The 18989-nt window shown below is 41.2% G+C and overlaps 1 protein-coding gene across 1 annotated transcript in view; it reads right to left on the reverse strand.

Annotated features, from left to right (window-relative positions):
* Positions 1 to 586: 586 nt before the first annotated feature.
* Positions 587 to 18989, reverse strand: part of LAPTM4B (lysosomal protein transmembrane 4 beta) — a 60088-nt gene continuing 41685 nt past the window's right edge. Inside the window, exon 7 of the mRNA XM_084203256.1 lies at positions 587 to 2508. Coding sequence (XP_084059382.1) covers positions 2434 to 2508 — 75 coding nt within the window. The 3' untranslated portion in view covers positions 587 to 2433. The remainder of the gene's footprint in view (positions 2509 to 18989) is intronic.

The raw sequence follows: 18989 nt of genomic DNA on the forward strand, positions 1-18989 counted from the left end.
TAACTCATATTGGACCAAATCCAAGGGGAGTTCTGGCAGGACACACTGTACTCACATTTATGCATGCATGGGGTGTGTGAAGAAGTCTTGATTCCTTAGTGAGACAACTTAAAGTCTTAAGAAATTTCATGAGAATTAGCACATTATCCCTATTATGGTGTGGAGAAAAGAAGCCCCAGCTTTCAGTGTAGCTCAGTTTAGCCCTGTTCTGTATTACACACTTCATCAGGCCTGAAAAAAAATTGCCTGTAGTTTTGGACAATGAATTAAAACCTTGAATTATCTTTTGGTCTTATTGTGCAATAAATATAGATTTTACTGTCCTCTCCTCCATTTATACAGTATGATGGGAAAGAGGATTAATTGACTGGTGAGTGGACTAAAAAACTATCTTTTGGTCCTCTACAGAGAAAATTATATGGTGACAGACTGATTGGACAGGAATTTATGTGTGTTTGTGCTTGGAAGACAATAAAAAAATTATTTCCATAGTCTTGAGGAAACAATCCCTTTTATTGTAGAGAAGTTTGTATACACAGATGCAATGTATTTACAACCAGCTTTTCTCAAACAGATGACTGCTTAACATCTTTCACAAATCTGTCAAGAATGAAAGAAAATGAAGCTCAGAAGCCCAGCCAGCCAGCACAACCCCCAAATTCAGATTAATTCCCAAAGATACCTGTAACGATAGATGGAATTATTCAGAAAGGAAAAAAATAGGACTGTGACAAAGATCAGTGGATGGATTTCAGGATTGGTTCATTCAAATGCATTGCTTAGCCTAAAATTTCAACAAGCAGATGGGGACCTGCCTTTTGCCAGGGGTGTGGGAAAGACAGGGAGAAAGAGTCTGTCCTTTCCTTCCCTGGTTTCTGTAAGAACAGCTCACAGTTGCAATCTCTGTGAAAAGAATTTGTTGGTCCTGTGTTCCCCTGGAAAGCTCTTTTCCAGGAAAAGTTCCACATTTCTTCAGTTGGCAGAATGGAGTCAATGCACTAAGGGTGAGGAGAGGGGTCCTCCTCAGGAGGGTGTGCACTCCCATGCCAGCCCAGCCACAGGAGAGATGGCACCTTGGGGTCTTCTGGTGCCCCTCCCAAGTGTGACTCAGCTCTGCACTGCCCTTTACCTGGGGTGCTGTGCAATGGCACCAGCGGAGCTTCAGCCTGTACAATCACCCCAAATGCAGAGGAGACAATGCAGAGGGAAAAAAGGAGAGGTAGAGACACACATTATATTCCCTTTTCATGTTTCTTTTCAATTAAAAGCAGAAACTTCATCAAAACAAAAAGTTACATGTGCAGGAGGCACTTCTCTAGAGAAGAAATAAATACCTCACACAAACATTCATGGGTGGATGAGTCCCATGGGAAAGATTCTCAGTACAACCAGTTCAGTCATAACAGGAATCTATACCCTCACATTGATGTCTATGAGAAACAGACAAAACATATCTGCTGATGCTCAAGGAAATTACATGCTTAAGTTCCCCACAGGTTGGGAACATGTATCTTAGAATCTGCATAATTTAGTTTACACTCAGCAGAACACTGCGATATTTACAGGCACATTCAGATGGGAAAACATTTGCATGTTGAGTGTGAAAGACACAGCTTTGTCACCTAATCATGGGACTTTAAAGCAGGGCTTTTGTGACCTCAAAACACTATTTGTGAAGTTAGTGGAGAGGAAAAGGGTGGGTAGGCGGGAAAAGAAAGTAATCAGAATTTGCTAACTTTGTTTTTTTTTTTTTTTGAGCATTAGAATGGTTTCAGGCTGGGATAAAGTGAGTCCATGTAGACCACAGGTTCTGGCTTGTTACACATAGTGTTTTGTCTGTTCTCATTTCCCATACTTATCCTTCCCAATTAAATATGTTTCCCATAAGCCAAGTTGATGAGAACAGTACATAAGACTAATTCTTCTTCTTGCAACCATCATCATCACTCATAGCATAGTAACTTCAAAAATACTTGCAGAAGAGCAATGAACTGGAATGTCACTTTTTTTGACTTGGTCTGCATTCTGAAGTTGATTGTGGGCATCTGAGAAACATATTTGTAATGCTTTGGAAGTTTCACAAATTAAAAAAATGTAAGTTACACTCAGAACCTGATTGAGAATGCCAAGTTCTACGTTCTCTAGCACTTTATGTCAGATATGGTGGAAAAAGCTATTCAGTGACTACTGTAACCCTAGTGCTACCCAGAATTATTCTGAAACTAGCTCACTAGTTTCTGAAACACTACTGTAGTTGCAGCAAATTATTAAAACTATCTACAGAATATGAGTCATACAATTTAGGTTTCAATATGTCAGCAAAAACAGCAAAGTGTAACCCACAGAGGTTATATCCTGGAAGTGAAATTATCAAACTATTGCTTCAATGTCTGTAAAGTAAAGCTATCCTCCCTAGGGACACAGCACTCTCACTTATGCTGACACATAAGGTGGTGGTGGATCTTTAGCAGCTCCATTCACAGGATCATCATATGGTGGTAACAGGACCTGCAGGAAAGGAAAAAAGTTTTTATTTTTAAAAAAGAAGTCAGATGATAAAATTTATAGAAAAGAAAACCTCTAAGGCTTTGTCCACAACCAACCAATCAACCAAACAAACCCCAAAACAACACCAAAAAAAACCCCAAACAAACCAACAGAAAAAAAAAAAAAAAAAAAAAGACAAACTTCAAAACCAAAAAAGAGTAAATTATTAAGCAGGAACAGAAGAGTTAGGAAAAGAAATATTAGCTTGAAGTTCCTCCTTTTCAATTTGTATACTGTTTTCATTATGAAAGAAAACAGATTTCTTCTCATTTCATAATAACCCCTTGATTTCAAGTGACAGCTTGATTTCATCCATTCGCTGCTGGTACCTGAATTTGTTCAATCTGGCAGTGATGGTGGCTGCTTCTTCTGCAGCTCTCCTCTGTCAAGAGTGCTAAACCTTGTCTCCTGGAGGAGTGCTCAGACTGCCAGAGTGAGAAAAGTCCTGAAAACCTCTCCTTCTGAGCCCTCCCTGGAATAACTAATAATTATTTTGGAGTGAGGAAAAAGAAAGTAAATGGAGAACAAATTACCCAATGTCTAAATAAATCTCCAGTTTTATACTTCTGGAGTACTCAGCCATGAGAAAGAAGATCTATACTCCAAGAAGCATTTCAGTGAATCCTTCAAACATCTGAGAGCAATTAGGAAATTAGGACAGGTTTAGTCATATATCAACCCCATTCACTGGAGTCCAGGCAGCTTTCTAGGACATGGGAGATGCAAGTTCAGGCCACACAGGGCAGAGAGATTTGAACCAAGATTCCTACTTGTTTAGGCAATAATGCCTAAACAAGCAATTTTTAATGGCACCTGCACTGACATTAGTTAGCTTGCATGTAAAAAGACAGAGGAGGAGCTGGTCTGTGAACCCCAGCAGGGACTGAGGATAAAATAGATGTCTGAATGAAGAATGAGTGTACATGTCCTAAAATATCCCAATAACAAGTAAGAATGTCACAGAAGTGCACTGGCTGAGATACTTTATGCAGTTGATGATGCATTATTCATAATGGAATTTCCAGATTTCTTAGCATCATTAAAGCATGTAAAGCTGATTGTCTAAATGTACAAAGGGAATATCCATAGGGACTTCTGCCATGAGAGGATTTCACCAGTTCTTATAGAAGTTGATAACCTGCCTGCTGCAAAGAAGCATCCATAATCATTCCTTTTGAAGCTCAACCACAACATACCAAATCAGTAGGAATTGTTCTGTAGATTTAAATAGACTTTGGAACAGACTTTTGTGGGATAGTTCCAAGTGTGATTCACATTATACTCATGTGAGTTTACAAACAAGCATTGATGACCATGTGTTCAAGTACATCTGTGCATGTTGTTAAGATTACAGAATGGCTACCTTGGCATCCTCAGCCCTTAATCAGAAAAGTTTCATTACTTAGAAAAGGAAATTGTCAGAGCCATTGCTCTTCATTAATACCATATGTTTTTGCTTGCAAATGCAATATTTTATGCACTACACAATCTAAAAACCCTTGTATTTGGAAAGCATTTAATAAATTATATCACCCTTAAAGGCTGCAAGCATCTTGTGACTATTTATCTAGTGAAATTAGGACAACATTTAGAATTTCAAATATATATTATGATAAAAATCATAAATATATTTTGCAATGTAATCTCAGTAAATCACAATGTTAACTGTGAAAAGCACTACAGATGAAATCCCCTCCCTAGCACTGATTGCTAGTTTAATAACAGGATTTCTAGTAAAATCCTCATGTTACTAAAAAAAGTTTCTCAAATATACTGAAACATGTTCATTAGTTTATTATGACACACCATAATTAGTAATTAAAACTGACCTAGAGATTACTCTGAAAATGAATGAAGTTCCCTTTGTAAAAATTTAGCTCACTGCACTTTTGTAATGCTAAGCCCCAACCTCTGATCCATTTCTTTAGGTTCAGAGTCTGTTTCATCAGATGTGACAAGAAGTGACAGCAGGTGCTGTCATGTAAAGAGCTGTCCATCTTCCAGCTGATAAAGATGAGGAGATAAATAATGGACGGGACCTCTTCCTGTGCTCTGATCCTCTTTCAAATCCGTGTGTCCTAAGACTACTGTGTATACATCAATATTATTAGTTCAGCATTGAGGTTGCTGTCATATCCAGTAGGTCTCCTGGCCTGGAGAATTAATGATATGAGTGAACTTCTCCATTCCCTTTACTCTTGTATGAAACAAAATCTGTCTGGTAGGAAAAGAGCCTCCTGGTGAGGCTTTTACATCTTGGGAGGTAAGCACTCTTCTTCGTTCTGCAGACCCAAACCTCATATATGGGTCAATGGCCCTAAGGGCCCTCAGAAGACACTTTCTCACTTACCAACAGTTCAACAAGAAGTGAGAGGAGAGAGGAATGCCCATAGAAGTCTGGACAGCTGTAGGTACACAGTTTGTGGTAACTGGGGCTGTGGCAGAGCCTCATCCCCAGGGGGCTGCAGCTGTGAAAAGCAGGTGAGCAGCACTGAAAGCAATGAGACACGGAGTGCCCAGGTGCACTGAGCAGTCACCAAAGGGAACAGGGCACACAGGGGCAATGCATGTAAGGTGAAAAATATAAAATGTTGAGCTAAAGAACAAGAAGGGCAGATGCTTGCAGCCTTCTGAAGTGATATGATGTCACTCTGTATGGGTGAATGCTTGAAGCCTTCTGAAACTGTATGGTGACACTCTGTGTATCATGGCCATCTCAACTGTGACACGTGCTGTGACAGACAGCAAGGAGACAAAGCATTGCTATGCCTCAAACACTAATGGCCATTCAAGTGGGCAAGTTGAAACAGAACATTCCTGGAAAGGTGGGACCATACAAAGGTAGGGCAGTCCCTTTTGTGAAACACAAAGCTGTGTTTCATGTCAGGTACATACAGGCAACATGTGTATTTATGATTGTAATATGTGTGAAAACTGACCGTGAGACAGTTATAAAGATGAATTCTAATAATAACTGACAAAAGTAAGGCGTGGAAGAAGGCCTTTGAACCTATCCTTTGTTTGCAATTAACCTTTATAAGTCTTAAGTTGATTTAGGAGCATTTGAATTAAAGCTTTAAGGATGTTGCTTTTTGATAGGAACTTTCTGCTTGTAATTAACCCCTTAAGAGTTTTGCAATAATAACCTTTTGAAGTGTAATTTTAGAATATTGCATGTAGTCAGGATCTTTGAAACTATAGCTTTAGAATATATAAAAAGGAAACATGCAGCTTGAGAAAGGAAGATGGACATCAACTCAAGGACTAACAGGTTCAACCAAGGGAAGCTGGACATTGCTGTAAAGAGATTTATAGCCCTTGCAATCAAAAGGTGGGCGCACATCTGGAAACTGGACTTCACCAGATGAAATACTCCTTCCTTCTTTTGGGAACCGGACCCCCACCACCTGGGATACTCCTTTCGGGATGTACATCTGTCCGGGACGGCTGTTGTTTGTCTCTGCCCAGACACGGGTGAGATGGGTTCGCTCCCCGGGCTCCAGAGGACGAGGCTGGACTCTCAGGTTCGGTCTTCAAGGTTGTTTATTATTTCTTATCTACAAAGTTTTCTCTCTGCCCAGCTGGGGTCTGTCCAGCAAGGCAGCCAAAGGCACTCTGACTGCCCACAGGGCGGTCGCATCTTTTTATAACAAAGACTATGTAAACTATATTTATCTTTTGTCCCCAATACTTATCATTTTTATTACCAAGTGTACCTTTACTAAGAACCTATCAAAAATATCTACGTCACACAGAAAATGGAAGACATGAAGAAGGAGGAAGAACCATGTGGCAGGCCCTAACTCCCTCCATCTTGTTTTTCCAACCCCCCTGTACCAAAATCTTAAAATCTGTGCTTTGACCTGTAATTGTGCTATTTTTATATCCTTAAAACACCAGTGATTCTTATATCCCCATATACAGGTGGTACATCTCTTGTAGGTCAAAGTTGAGCCAGGTACTTTTGGCAACTTTCCAAGGCTCCCGAGCCCCCCAAGGGTTCTCTCAGTAGCTCTGGGCGTCAGGAGAGGTGCGCTGAGTTCCCACATACATCCTGAGAAAAACTTAATCACAATAGTGTATAGAATTGTGACATAAAAATTGGGAATAGAAACTGCTGATGAGTAAAAATTGGAAATAGAAACTGCTGAGAAAGCTCATGAGTACCCCTATAAATACCTGTAGGCCCCAACCATTGGTGTGCAGTTGGAAGGAAAACTTCCCCCACTGTACCCAGCGCTGTATTGCTCGTGCTTTACCATATTAATTAATAAATTGATTGTTGCTTGAATATTGGCCTAGTCAAGCTTCTTATGTATAACACTTTCTAGAGCCAATTTTCTTGTTCTGTGGTGACCACACAACACACAGCACAAGTGCAGAAGCAGGGTCAAACAGTGGTCATGTTCCTAGAGAGGACTGAGGACCACCAAGGACCCCAAACATCCCCCGACTCTTTTTGGGAACTCTCCATCAGAAAACTCTGCGTGCTCCATAGTGTTGCATCAGACACAAAGAAACCCCTCCCTGGAAGGGATCTGGGTGCTCCTCTGCTAACTTGCAGGTACATAACCTGACAAACTTTTCGGTTTGTGGGTCCCTACCCTCAATGGAACACAATTGTAACCATTATTTTGATCACAGACATCAAAATTACAACAGTCAAATCTTGTCACTGGATCCACAGGTGGTTATGTCTTTCCACTATCTGCTCTTAACCATTCATCCATCCATCCATAATGGTCCTTCAAACCTAACTGAAAACATTTTATGATGGCTAATGGAAGCAGATAAGTGCTGTGAATATAAATCAGCATAGATATTCAAGCAGTACATTATGCTCTCCAGAGACAGAAAATGGAAGCCAGTGACTGAGCCAAAGGATGAATTCAGAAACTGGAAAAATAGAAATTCCCTATTCAGTCTTATCTATGAATCTGATTAGAATAGATACAGTCTAAATTAATAGACAAAGTACAAAAAATATGTGTATATTTCAGGTACATGGAACCCCAAGGCAGAATCTCCACTCAGACAGCTGACACATTTCTTTTCCAGGGCACTTTTGCATTTCTTTGTTTCTTTGTTGTGAACTGAGAAAAATGTACTTTAGTTGTCTGAGTGCTGTGGGAATCATGTTTGCAGAGTGTTTGAGATTGTCACTCACAAGTTACTATAAAAATTATGAAGGACACCCTTTTTTTGGCACTTGATGATCCCTATGTGAAGACATTCTGGATTTTTTTCAGTAGATCAGCAAGCAAGTTTGGAAGATTAAATAGCTGTAGAGTTCAGTCCTATAGCATGCCTAAAATCTAAAGGACAGAAGTTCCTAATTTCTTTCACAAGCCCTATTACTGCATTAATTTTATTTAAGAAGCAAGTACCATTTTAACACCATCCTTTAAAATGCAGCCAGACGTAACATCACTCACAGTTTGTACAATAGTCTGCTGTAAAAGCATCACAGAGAGACCCTGAAATCAGAGCTGTAGGGGTCTCAAACCAAGAGGGTTCAAACCCACAGCTCCAATCTGCCATATGAATGCTCCAGATGTAAGGTTTTCAGTTGGGAAGGGAGGGAGGGAAACTGGGGCTATGTAGCCCTGTGCTCAAGAGGGACAGGGAATGCTGAGTGCTGGGCTTTGTTCCCAATAGCATTTAAGCATTTTGTGATAAGCAGTCTTGTATAATATGCAGAAGTAATCCATAACTGACCCAAAAGAAATCCTGTTCCTGACTTAGCTGGTGTCATCTGAGTGGTTTGGTAATTGTATTGCATAAGCATCTCTATTATAAAGCACATGATACAGGATGACCTTCTCTGAAAGAAATAATTACCAACTAAGTTTGCCAATGGCTATAACATATTCAGTTAATATTAGCATATGTCATTTCATATTTTTTACATTCTGGTTAATCTGGTTTTGGAGAAAAAGTTTTTTAAGGCATTGCTTAGAAATATATCTGAGAAGAAACACAGGTAAATACTTGTATATTCAAACAGTTTGTAGCTAATCTTGTCCCAACAGTGGTTTGTTTGTTTGTTTCTTTGTTTGCCTGCTTTGGGGGGCATATTGCATTATTTCAATAATCACTCCTTATCTTTGCTGCTGATTCCACATTTACTTGAACTTTCAGGAGAAAATTTTTTTTCTTCAGCACAAGTATAAGTTTTCTCATATTGCTGCAGTGATTCCTGTTTGAACTCAAGCTCTTAGATCTCTTTCTAAAGGAGAAAATGTGCTTGGTTCTGTATGAGTAAAATAAAATATTTGATCAATTGATTATTTCTGCATTCTTACCACAACCTCACTGAACTCAACAGAAAACTTTATGCATCTCCAGACAGCTTTGGATTGCTTTTTCCAACAGCCATTTTTATTCTCCACTGGATGGAAGGGTACTGTTGCTGCAAAGAATCTTTGAGTTTGAACAGCATTCTGTTTGGCTGCTGCATGAAACATTTGGGAGCTCCCATGACAAAAAACCTTACTGATGTCTTGTTAGAAACACACACAGCTCTATTATACTTTTATCCAACACCTTCTTAAATGCCAAAAAAAGGCAGTGGATTAAAAAGGTCTATGATAAGTACTGATAGTTATAGTGAGCATTCATGATGTTTTCTCAAACTTTAGCTTTTCAGTAAAAGCACCTTTGCTTTATGCTGAAAGACTTCACGTTACATCACACAGATGAAATAAATAGTTGTGTGGAATTAGGGTCATTACTACTGCAATTTCCTCCTGGTCCTCTCCTCTTGCTATTGTTTGGATCTCTGACAAATTGTTTAACTTTGCCTCAGAAGGATCTCACATTTGTAAAACAGGTGTATTATTTGTTACATCCTAAAAGATGTTGGAAACATCCAAGGGAGTCAAAACTCCCTTGGATGACACTTGGATATGATTGTATGGGACAGGTGCTAAATTGCGGAAATATTTACAAACTAAATATGTATTTGCAGAAATTTCAGCCTGTGCCTGACAATGTTTATCCCAAGCTCTTCACCACAGCTCTGTATGTGCTGCACATAATTATTGTGGAGAAGTGACCTTTACATTTTAGACACCTAAATCCTTAGGGAAGGCAAATGTGAGTATGTGGGGAGGAGAAGAAGAGAGGGCAAAAGGAGCCCCAGGTCAAATACAAAGTGTCAGCAGGCTCAGGCTGTATTCTCTGTTTATTAAAAAGAGGAGGGAGAGTATCCACAGGGTGAATAGTGTTAGACAGATGGGAAGAACATGCCAGAGCCAGTGCTGAATGCAGTGCTGAAATATAGTCACTGCATGCCTTTCCTAATGCAGGGCACATTTCCTCCCTGATACAGCACAAGGCTGATGCATCAGTTTCAGAGACAACCGAACTGAAAGAAGAGGTTTTAAGCAGCACCTGCCTAATTGCACCAGCTCTCTGCTTTGGGTTCATTTCATCTCAGTGATTCCAGCCATGACCAACAACCAACTTGCACCAATCTGACACTGCTGTGTGCTTTGGAGAGACTTTAATGGTATGCAATCACATTTACTAATTTCATGTTTACTCCCCTGCTGTCCTGTCATTTCCCCAGCCAAGAGCAGTGGAATTTCCTCCCACAGCTGTGCTGCTTTGAGGAGCCATTAACTGCAACCTAAAGCATGTTCAGCTGCAGTGAAGCAGCATCCAGCCTACAAACAGCTCTAGAGGGAAGGCTGCCATCAAGACCACCTGTCCCATTCAAGACAGTCCCAAATGTACTGTTGGGCTCTTGACTACACAGATGTTATGAAGATCACCTGGGGAAAACAGCAGACATCTGTGAGCATACACAGCTATAGCCAGCTGATTGCTTCACTCTGTAGGCAGGAAAGGCTTAGAATAATTCTGTCTTTGCAATGTTTCCCTGTCAAGTTTGACAATGTGTTTTTTTTTCTGAGCAGTCTGAGATTACAAAGGAAAATGTAAAATTAAGGTATATTTTTTTCTTACTTTCTGAAATCCAAATCTCCTCAATTTAAGCTCTGTTGTGGAGACTCGAGCCACAAGTGGTAGCTATTTCCTATCGTACTTGGTGTGACAATGAGGCCTGGACTATATGTAAATCTCACTGATTATTTAATCAATTCTGTATTTTATTTGAAAGTAAATAAGCCTATTTATGTAGCACTTGTTTTATTTCCTCTACAAGATTTACTGGAAGCTACTAAATATAGTGATTTTATTGAGGCCGACCTTCAAAAGTTTTCAATGTTTCTCTGTGTAGGGAGAAAAGAAGTAGCATTTATCAAGAGTGTCTGAGAAATATGTTTTTCCTATAATGAGCTTCCAAGAGTTCACAGAATCATAGAACATCCTGAGTTGTAAGGGGCTCACAAGGAACACTGAAGCCCAACTCCTTGCCCTGCACAGGACCATCCCCAAGAGTCACAGCATGTGCTTTAGAACATTGTCCAAATGTTTCTTGGGCTCTGTCAGGCTGATGCTGTGATCACTTCCCAGGGGAGCCTGTTCCAGTGCCCAAACACCCTCTGGGTGAAGAAACTTTTCCTGATATCCAATCTAAACTTCCCCTGACACAACTTCAGGCCATTCCCACCAGTCAGCAGAGAGAAGAGATCAATGTCTGCACTACACTTCCCCTTGTGAGCAAGCTGTAAAACCCTGTGAGGTGTCCCCTCAGTCTTGTCTCCTCCAAGCTGAGCAGACCAAGTGACCTCAGCCACTCCTCTTACAGCTTCTCCTCTCATCCCTTCACCATGCTCGTGGCCCTCCTTTGGACACTCCCTAACAGCTTTATATCTTTCTTATACTGTGGTGCCCAAAACTGCACACACCACCCACCACTGGGAGAAACAAGAAGTATTAAACTAAATCCACTGAGAATTCAGTTTTCTATTTAATCCCTTACCACCAATTCACATTTTACACTGACTGTACCAAAAGGCTGACAGCCTTCAGGAGAAGAGGGAGCCTTCTTCCAGGAGTGAAGAAAGAGGAATAAAAATAAGAATAATAATTCTCTGGTGAGATGCAGTCAGATGTGGCATGCAAGGCAAGCACTGGAGACAGAAATAGGGATTAGCTTTCAGAATGCTGCAGTTAAGCACTTGCATGTAGGAACAGCTCTCCTGGGTAAGTTTAAATGTGCATCCAGATACAGTAATAAGTGGTGGAGGATAAGGAAACAGAAGTGCAAGACAGAACAATGAAAGAAATTTAGAAAGAGCAGTGCAAGCATATGTAGTTACAACTTGCCCAGAATATTCTCTAAACTGTCAGAAATTTGATTGTCAAGGACTTGCTGGGCTACTGGTCATTAGAGGAATTTTTCTTTCATTGACTTTTCTAGCCTGCATTTCAATCCATGCTGATCTCTAGCACTGCAATTCCCCTGGTAAGCAGCCCCACAGCTCATTTAGGTGTTCTTTGGTTTGCTATGAAACCTACCAGTGGCTGTTTCACTGAGTGTCCCCTAGCTCTTTTCTAAGTCAGTGAGCACCTCCTCTGCCACTCCTGACTCCAAGGACCTCTATTAGGTCCTCTCTTGTTCTGCCCTCTTTCATCTCACTCAGGATCATCACTCCCCTACAGGGCAGTCCCCACTTACTTTCTTCATACTAAGAAACTCACTTGATAGTTTTGGGTCCAGGCTGAAGGAGAGCTCCAAGAAAAGGTATGTGAAAGGTGCTGGGGAGGCAGTTGACCTGCATTTGAGCTCAAGAAAGTGGCAGGCACTTTCACCCACCTAACCTGGTCAGATGACCTTCCAGATGAAATCAACTGCCCTTTAGAAGCAATTCTTATCAGTAAATACTTAAAAATACCTGCTTCCCATGTGCTTGTTTACAATGTAAATGGATGCTTTGGTCAAATGAGTCCAGTCAAAGCAAATGTTTCTGAGGAAGTAATAGAGCAGTGTCTAAAAAAATGTTCCCCTCTTTCTCTTTTGCTTCCTCCCTGTCCCCAGACAAGAAGAGCCCTGGGTATAGGGCCAAAACCAAAGCTTCCTATCTGAGTAAAATCTTATTTAATATTAAATGAGAAATTTTTGACTTTGCTTCATACACAGATGCTGTTATGGTTTCATTTGGATGCTTTTGCTTGAAAAATCTGTCCAAAGTATGCTACTTAATTACTGTTTAAGGATTTCATTACATGTTGTCTTTCAAATAAATCCCAAGAAATCTTCCTCTCAACGTGGACAGGAAGTATTTTCATGTTTATATGTATCTATTTCCTTTAGAAACCACACTAGAACGATTACAGATGGAGTAACTGGAAGCAGAATAGCTCAGAGATAATTTATAACCCCATTCAGCAAAGAAGTAGGGTTCAGTGCTCCAAAATCATCTGTGCAAAGTTAGAGCTGGTATGCCTTTTCTTTGGCAAAACTGCTTGTTTATTCCAAGCTCTCCAAGACACTATTTAGGAAACTTTACATGAGTTTATGAAATTCTCTAATGAAGCAGCACAATGTTTTCAGCACTCCAGATAGATGAATAAATGCATATATTTCTAGGCTACAACAATATTTAGGGACAGATTGTGATTACCCTTGCATGGGAAGAAAATTGAATTGAGGAAGCTGTTGTTTTGTTTCATCATGTGCAGCCTCACAAAAGTCATCCAGTATAATGGTGAAATTACCCTCTCCATTCAGAGGCATGGAGCAACAGCCCTCCCCAGGTCACAGACATCTTTGCTACATCTTGGTCAGCCTCATACTGCTGCATCTCCAGCTGTACATCATGATTTTGTACAGGCAGGACAGCATTATTGTTTCAATTTTTCCTTTCTTTTGTTTTCAAAATGAGCATTTTCTGGATGAGCACATGCTTTCTCAGGGTATATTTGTCTACAAGTCATCCATCCAGAAGACATTGAAGCATACTTCTACTCTTTGTAACAAATGGTTCATGTCTTGAGTGCAGATAACTGTGAGAGATCACTACTCTTTCAGTGGACTTTTTAATTACTAAACTACCTCTCTTTCTAACCTTATCTTTTACAACTGCATCATGTATTCCACTCAAGTGTTAACAAGACAGAAAGCTGGGTACAGCTCACATGGGACACTCAAATTATTTAACAGGACTGATTATCTCCCAAGAGTGTGGTTATCACAGCCATGCTTGCATTACAGATGCTGCTGGAAAGGCTCCTGTCTGTATTAAAAAATCTATTACTGTAAGTAAAAAAAACCTATTATTGTAAGTAAAAAAAAAACTATTACTGTAAGTAAATCACAACCGGGAAGCACCTGTCAGCCAGAAACTCCCACAAACTTTTGCAGATCCTCTAAATTTGGTGGATGAATGCCCACTCAGCCTTGCCTTTTCTGAAGCTGTGTCTGTCCCTGAGTTAATTTAAAGCAGACCTTGCTTTCCTCACTGCCCATAAAGCAGAGGAGCAAAGCCACAAGGGCTGTGCAGTTTGGAACAGACCGCAGTGGACAGCCCTGTGTCCATAAAGAGTCCCAGGGGACGCTTGGGAAGGGTGCAACTGCTCTAAGGGAGCCACTAAAGTGAAATGCAACGAGACTCAGAGCCCAAGAGCTGACTGAAACCATGAACAACCACAGAAGGACAGACCTCCTGGCACTGCCCAGCACGGGCAGCCGGGTGCCCCTCCCTGGGAGGGAGCGTGGCCTCCAGGCCATCTCAGAGAACATCTGAGCGGTTTGTGGGGCTGGCAGAGCTTTGTCAGAGAGGCTTCCCCGGGGAGGGAGGCACTGGGATGTGTGAGGAGCTCCTCCTCTGCTTGGCCGTGCTGTGCTGGGCAGGAGGATGTGATGAGGTGACACCAGATGAGGTAGTGCTGGAGCTGCAGCAGGACCACGCCTGGGGAGAGCTCTGCAGCAGGGCAGGGCTCCTGCACAGCCAACTCCACAGCTACAAAGCCCCAGCATGGCTCATTTCTGCTGGCTCCCTGCCTCTCACACCCTGCTGCAACTCCCTGTTTGAGCAACACCTGCCCGAGCACATTCTCACCTCCCCCGTCCCTTGGTGCACGGTGTAACTCTGACTTGAGCCTGACCTGGGAAATTCACACACAGCTCAGCTTAACACCCATCCACCCTGGGCAATGGGGATTTAAGTTGTCACTGACTTTTGCTGCGCTGATATGCATCCTTGGAATTATACTGAAGGCTTTGACTTGTGTTTTGAAGCCCAAAAAGCAGCAGCTGTCAGATGGTAGTGAATCAATCCCATTAGGATAAAAAGCACTAAAGAAAGAAACACTGGAAATTTATAAACACTGTTTTTTTCCAACATTGCAACATACCCAATTAGTGAACCCAAAAAGGTTTGGAAGATTTAAATTACATGTCCCCATTTCATGTCTTCTTTTTAATCTAATTATGAACACTGAGAACAGATTTGTCCATTTCATTGTAAATCTCTCACAAATTGTCGCATACTAGTTCCAAATTTCAATATGACAACTGCAAATAAATACAGATTTGCAATCTACTTAGGAAAATAGATAAACTTGTATATTTTCAACTTGTAATTTAGCTCACAGGTAAATTTATAACTGCCATGACAAATGAAAATGTTTTGGAAATCTTATTTTTGAACTTAAAGAGGGTATTTGCCCCAAATTGACGCTGTTAATAGTCCATTCCAAACAGTACAGCTGGCTTCTGACAGCAGCTACCCAATAATACTTGAGACCCATAACAAGAAGTGCAATTAGCCTACAGCACTAAGCAACAGAGAAAACAGGCAGCATGAAGTAATTCAGACCACAGGGAATGCTGGATTTTAATTTAAAAAATCTTCCATAAACAGGGAAAAAGTGGAAGCAAGAGCTGAGAATAGATGGTAAGATGGAAAGTTAGAAAAACAATAGAAAAATAAAGGACCAATCTCTTCACTAAGATTAAAGGCCAGCTGACAAGGCATGGGACTTCACTGCAAGTAGAATATGAAATGCTGGAGCAGCTGAGGAGCTGTTCTTTGGCAGATACAGACCATCATGATACTTTTCTGCAGCTCAAAATCAAACAGACGAGGAAGAACTGCACATGTGGCACATGCATACTACCAAGATGTGAATGCTGGCATCCATGGGGATCTTGAGCCCTTTGAAAATTCTCTCATTAAAAGAAATTGCTTTTTGTTGTTATGTTTACAAAGTGCAAGTCTGAAGAAAAACAGCTCCAGCATTCAAACCACATTTCTAGGTCTCATGTAGACTATTACATTGGATTACTAATGAACCATCCCCTTTACTTATTGCACTGGGTAGTTCTACTTATATCCTTTATTTCTTGTCCCTGATTCTTCTTCCTCTTCTCTATGTCCTGCTTTACCTGCCTTTCCCCTGGCAGGTTTTACCAGACAGTTTCCAATAAGGAAGGTCAGGGGTCCTCTGCCTGGACTCCATTGGAGGTCCTGAATGCACTCAGTGAGTCCTACCAGGGATATTCATTTGTGGTGTCAGCCCATTTTAAAATATTTCCCTGCTTACTATTCACTGCAAAGATATTTGTGATCTAGTGGCCCAGCCACACAAGACCAGCTACCTGATGAGCATTGACAAGTTTGTAGGATTTTTAGGGCAAACATTATTAAAGCAGAATTTTTCTCTGAGCTGTCTTTTACTCTGACACATACCACCCCAAATCTGGCTCAGCACTTGGAAACCACAGGTTCCAGAGCACCAGTCAGAAATAAGAGCTCTTGCCGTGGTTTATCTGTCTCTGGGCTCCATCTCACGCTTCAGTCTGTTTAAATGGCATGATCTAAGGGTCCTTCCCTCTGTCCATAACCAAATTAATCACCAAATTAATAACACAATAATACGAAGAATGGCTCTTCCAACTTTACCAAAGAATTTCTTCCTCTGCTCAGAGAAATCATCCAGCACTGCCCTTCTCTATAGCTTTGAGAAAGGGAAAGAAAACAAAAGTGTCGACCAATTAATTCCAGGTTACTTAGTGGAGGTCGTGTCCGCAGAGGGAATATATCTGCATTTTTAAAAAGTAACTTATTAACCATTGTGGATAAGTGTGTGTAAGATAAAATCTATTGAAGCGATTTTATAAAGCACATAAAGATCTAAATCCCACTTTGAAGAGAGATTTACAGCTTTACATTTTATCCCCACTGGCAGCATGACCGGAGATGAAACTTCCATTGATTGGCTTCAGTGAGAGTTAAAAATAGTCAGACTGAAATCCCCTGGCTGTCCAAGAGCACAATAGAGCTGCTACTGCTCCAGAGAACAAATGTCTAACTTTGGGTTATCTTTTGCACCTGTACACTGGCAATTTTTCCAAACTGGATGAACATTTCCATGGTACTACTGTGACAGTTTGAACTTGTGTGGAAAATTAACCTTCATCCATGGTGTGTTTGAGAAGGTGGCAGGAGAAAGCAATCCCAGATTGGGAAAGTGGAAAAAACAATCCCCAGGTTACCATGGATTGGGAAAGTGGGACAAACAATCCTCAGATCAGCTGCAGGGCAGCTACTTTACTGCCATGCCAAAACCTCCTACAGACATCTCCAGAAATGGAGAGAGGTACTGGAAAAACACTTAGGAGGAGGGAGATCCATATTCCCAAGAGACTCTGCCACGACTAATGCTGGATTCTCAGGTGCTCAGGAGCCTAAGAGTGTCACATCTTCCCCCTGCCTGGGGTCCAGGCCATTCCCCTGCCCAGCACCAGCTGGCCCTCCCATGGTATAACACAGTCTGTTGATGGAGCCAAGCCAAGCATATTCATGTGGTGTCAAATTTTGATCAAAGGTCACAAGGAGGATCTCTCACCTAGTGGGCAGCAGGAGTATCCCATTCACAGCCTGCAGCAGGAGGAGGCATGTTTGCTCCAGATGGCACACTTGCAAAAAGGATGGCTTAAACCACTTACACTGAATGACAAAAATCAGATTATCTGGTAGCTGATAAAAGGTTAGTTACAGATCAGCTCTGTGAGCATTATTTATAAGAAACAGTTTGACCAGGGGAACTTACTGGGAATTTCTGTGCTGAGAACAACAGAGCAAATGGGTAGCATGAAGCAATTCTGACTACAGGATGGATTTTAGGACAAAATCCTTCTATAAAGAAGAAAGCATCCAGCTCTGGGGGCTTCATCATAAGTAGGACATGTAACTGTTGGAGCCAGTCCAAAGGAGGGCCACAAAAATGGAGAAAAGGAGGCTCCAGAGAAACCTTCTAGCACCTTCCAGTATCTAAAGGGGGTCTACATGAGAGCTGGAGTAGGACTTTTCATGGGAGCATGTGGTGATAGGACTAGGGGGAATGGTTTTAAATTGAGAGTGGGTGTAAATTAGACATAAAGAAGAAATTCTTTAGTGTGAGGGTGGGGAAACACTGGAATAGGTTGCCCAGAGAAGCTGTGGATGGGCCATTCCCAGAAGTGTTCCAGGCTAGGTTGGATGAGGCTTTGAGCAGCCTGGTCTAGTGGAAGGTATCCCTACCCATGGCAGAGGGGTTGGAACTAAAGGATCTTGAAGGTCCCTTCCAACCCAAACCACTCTGTGATTCTATGATTCCATAATACTTAAGATGTTTACTCTAAACTGTAGCAATTACAGTCTCATATTTAAGCTTAGATTTTTGTTTCCATTTGTACAGATTCTTTTAGCTAATGCTGATGACAAGTACATACCAAAAAACATCCCTGAAGATGACAGCATACCCTGAAGGTATGACCTGCAGCTCTGTTGGAATTCAGGTAGCAGGTTTGATTCTAAAAATGACATATTTATTTCAATAAAGAGGGCAGAGATTGACTCATATTTGTTAAGAAACTTGTAGCTCATGATTTAAAGGCATATTGGTATGAAGACACCCTGCTGAAAGAAGTTTCCCAGCATTCATAAAAATGAAATAACGTCATTTTAATACAAAAGTACACTTGAATGTTGGGAGGATATTACACAATTGCACAGACTGTAGTGACCTATCACAGCATTTCAGAATTTTGTAAAGTTTCCTCAAGAGGTCTAAACTCTCAGAGGTCCTCAGTATTTCACTTTCAAAGCCCTTTTCTTCCATGCTTCACTTTGAAACCATTTTAAACCAACAGAGTTGCACCTGCATTTTATCACAGTCATGTGGAGTGGGGTTTGTGTATGCTCAGAATGCAGACATACATGCAGAAAAAGATAATCTTCTTAAGTCTGTGATTCCAGGGGGTGAAGGGAGGGAAGAACTGTCTCCTGACTCACAGTGGAGAATGATGGGGATTTAACCCCACACACTGTCATTCCTTCAGAAGCTCAGCAAAGAGAAGAAGAAAGAAAGAGGCTGCTCAGGAGCACATCAGCTCCTCCATCACAGCCCTGAGTGCCCTGTGCTGGTGGGTGCCCATGGAGCTTGTCAGGGGAGGATGTGAAAGAGATGGATACAGATTGTGCCACCAAAGGGTGAAGGCACTCACCCTGACCAGAAAGGAGTAGCCAGACATGGGTTTGAATGAA

The sequence above is a fragment of the Fringilla coelebs genome, assembly GCF_963513975.1.
Source record: "Fringilla coelebs genome assembly, chromosome: 1".
NCBI lineage: Eukaryota > Metazoa > Chordata > Aves > Passeriformes > Fringillidae > Fringilla > Fringilla coelebs.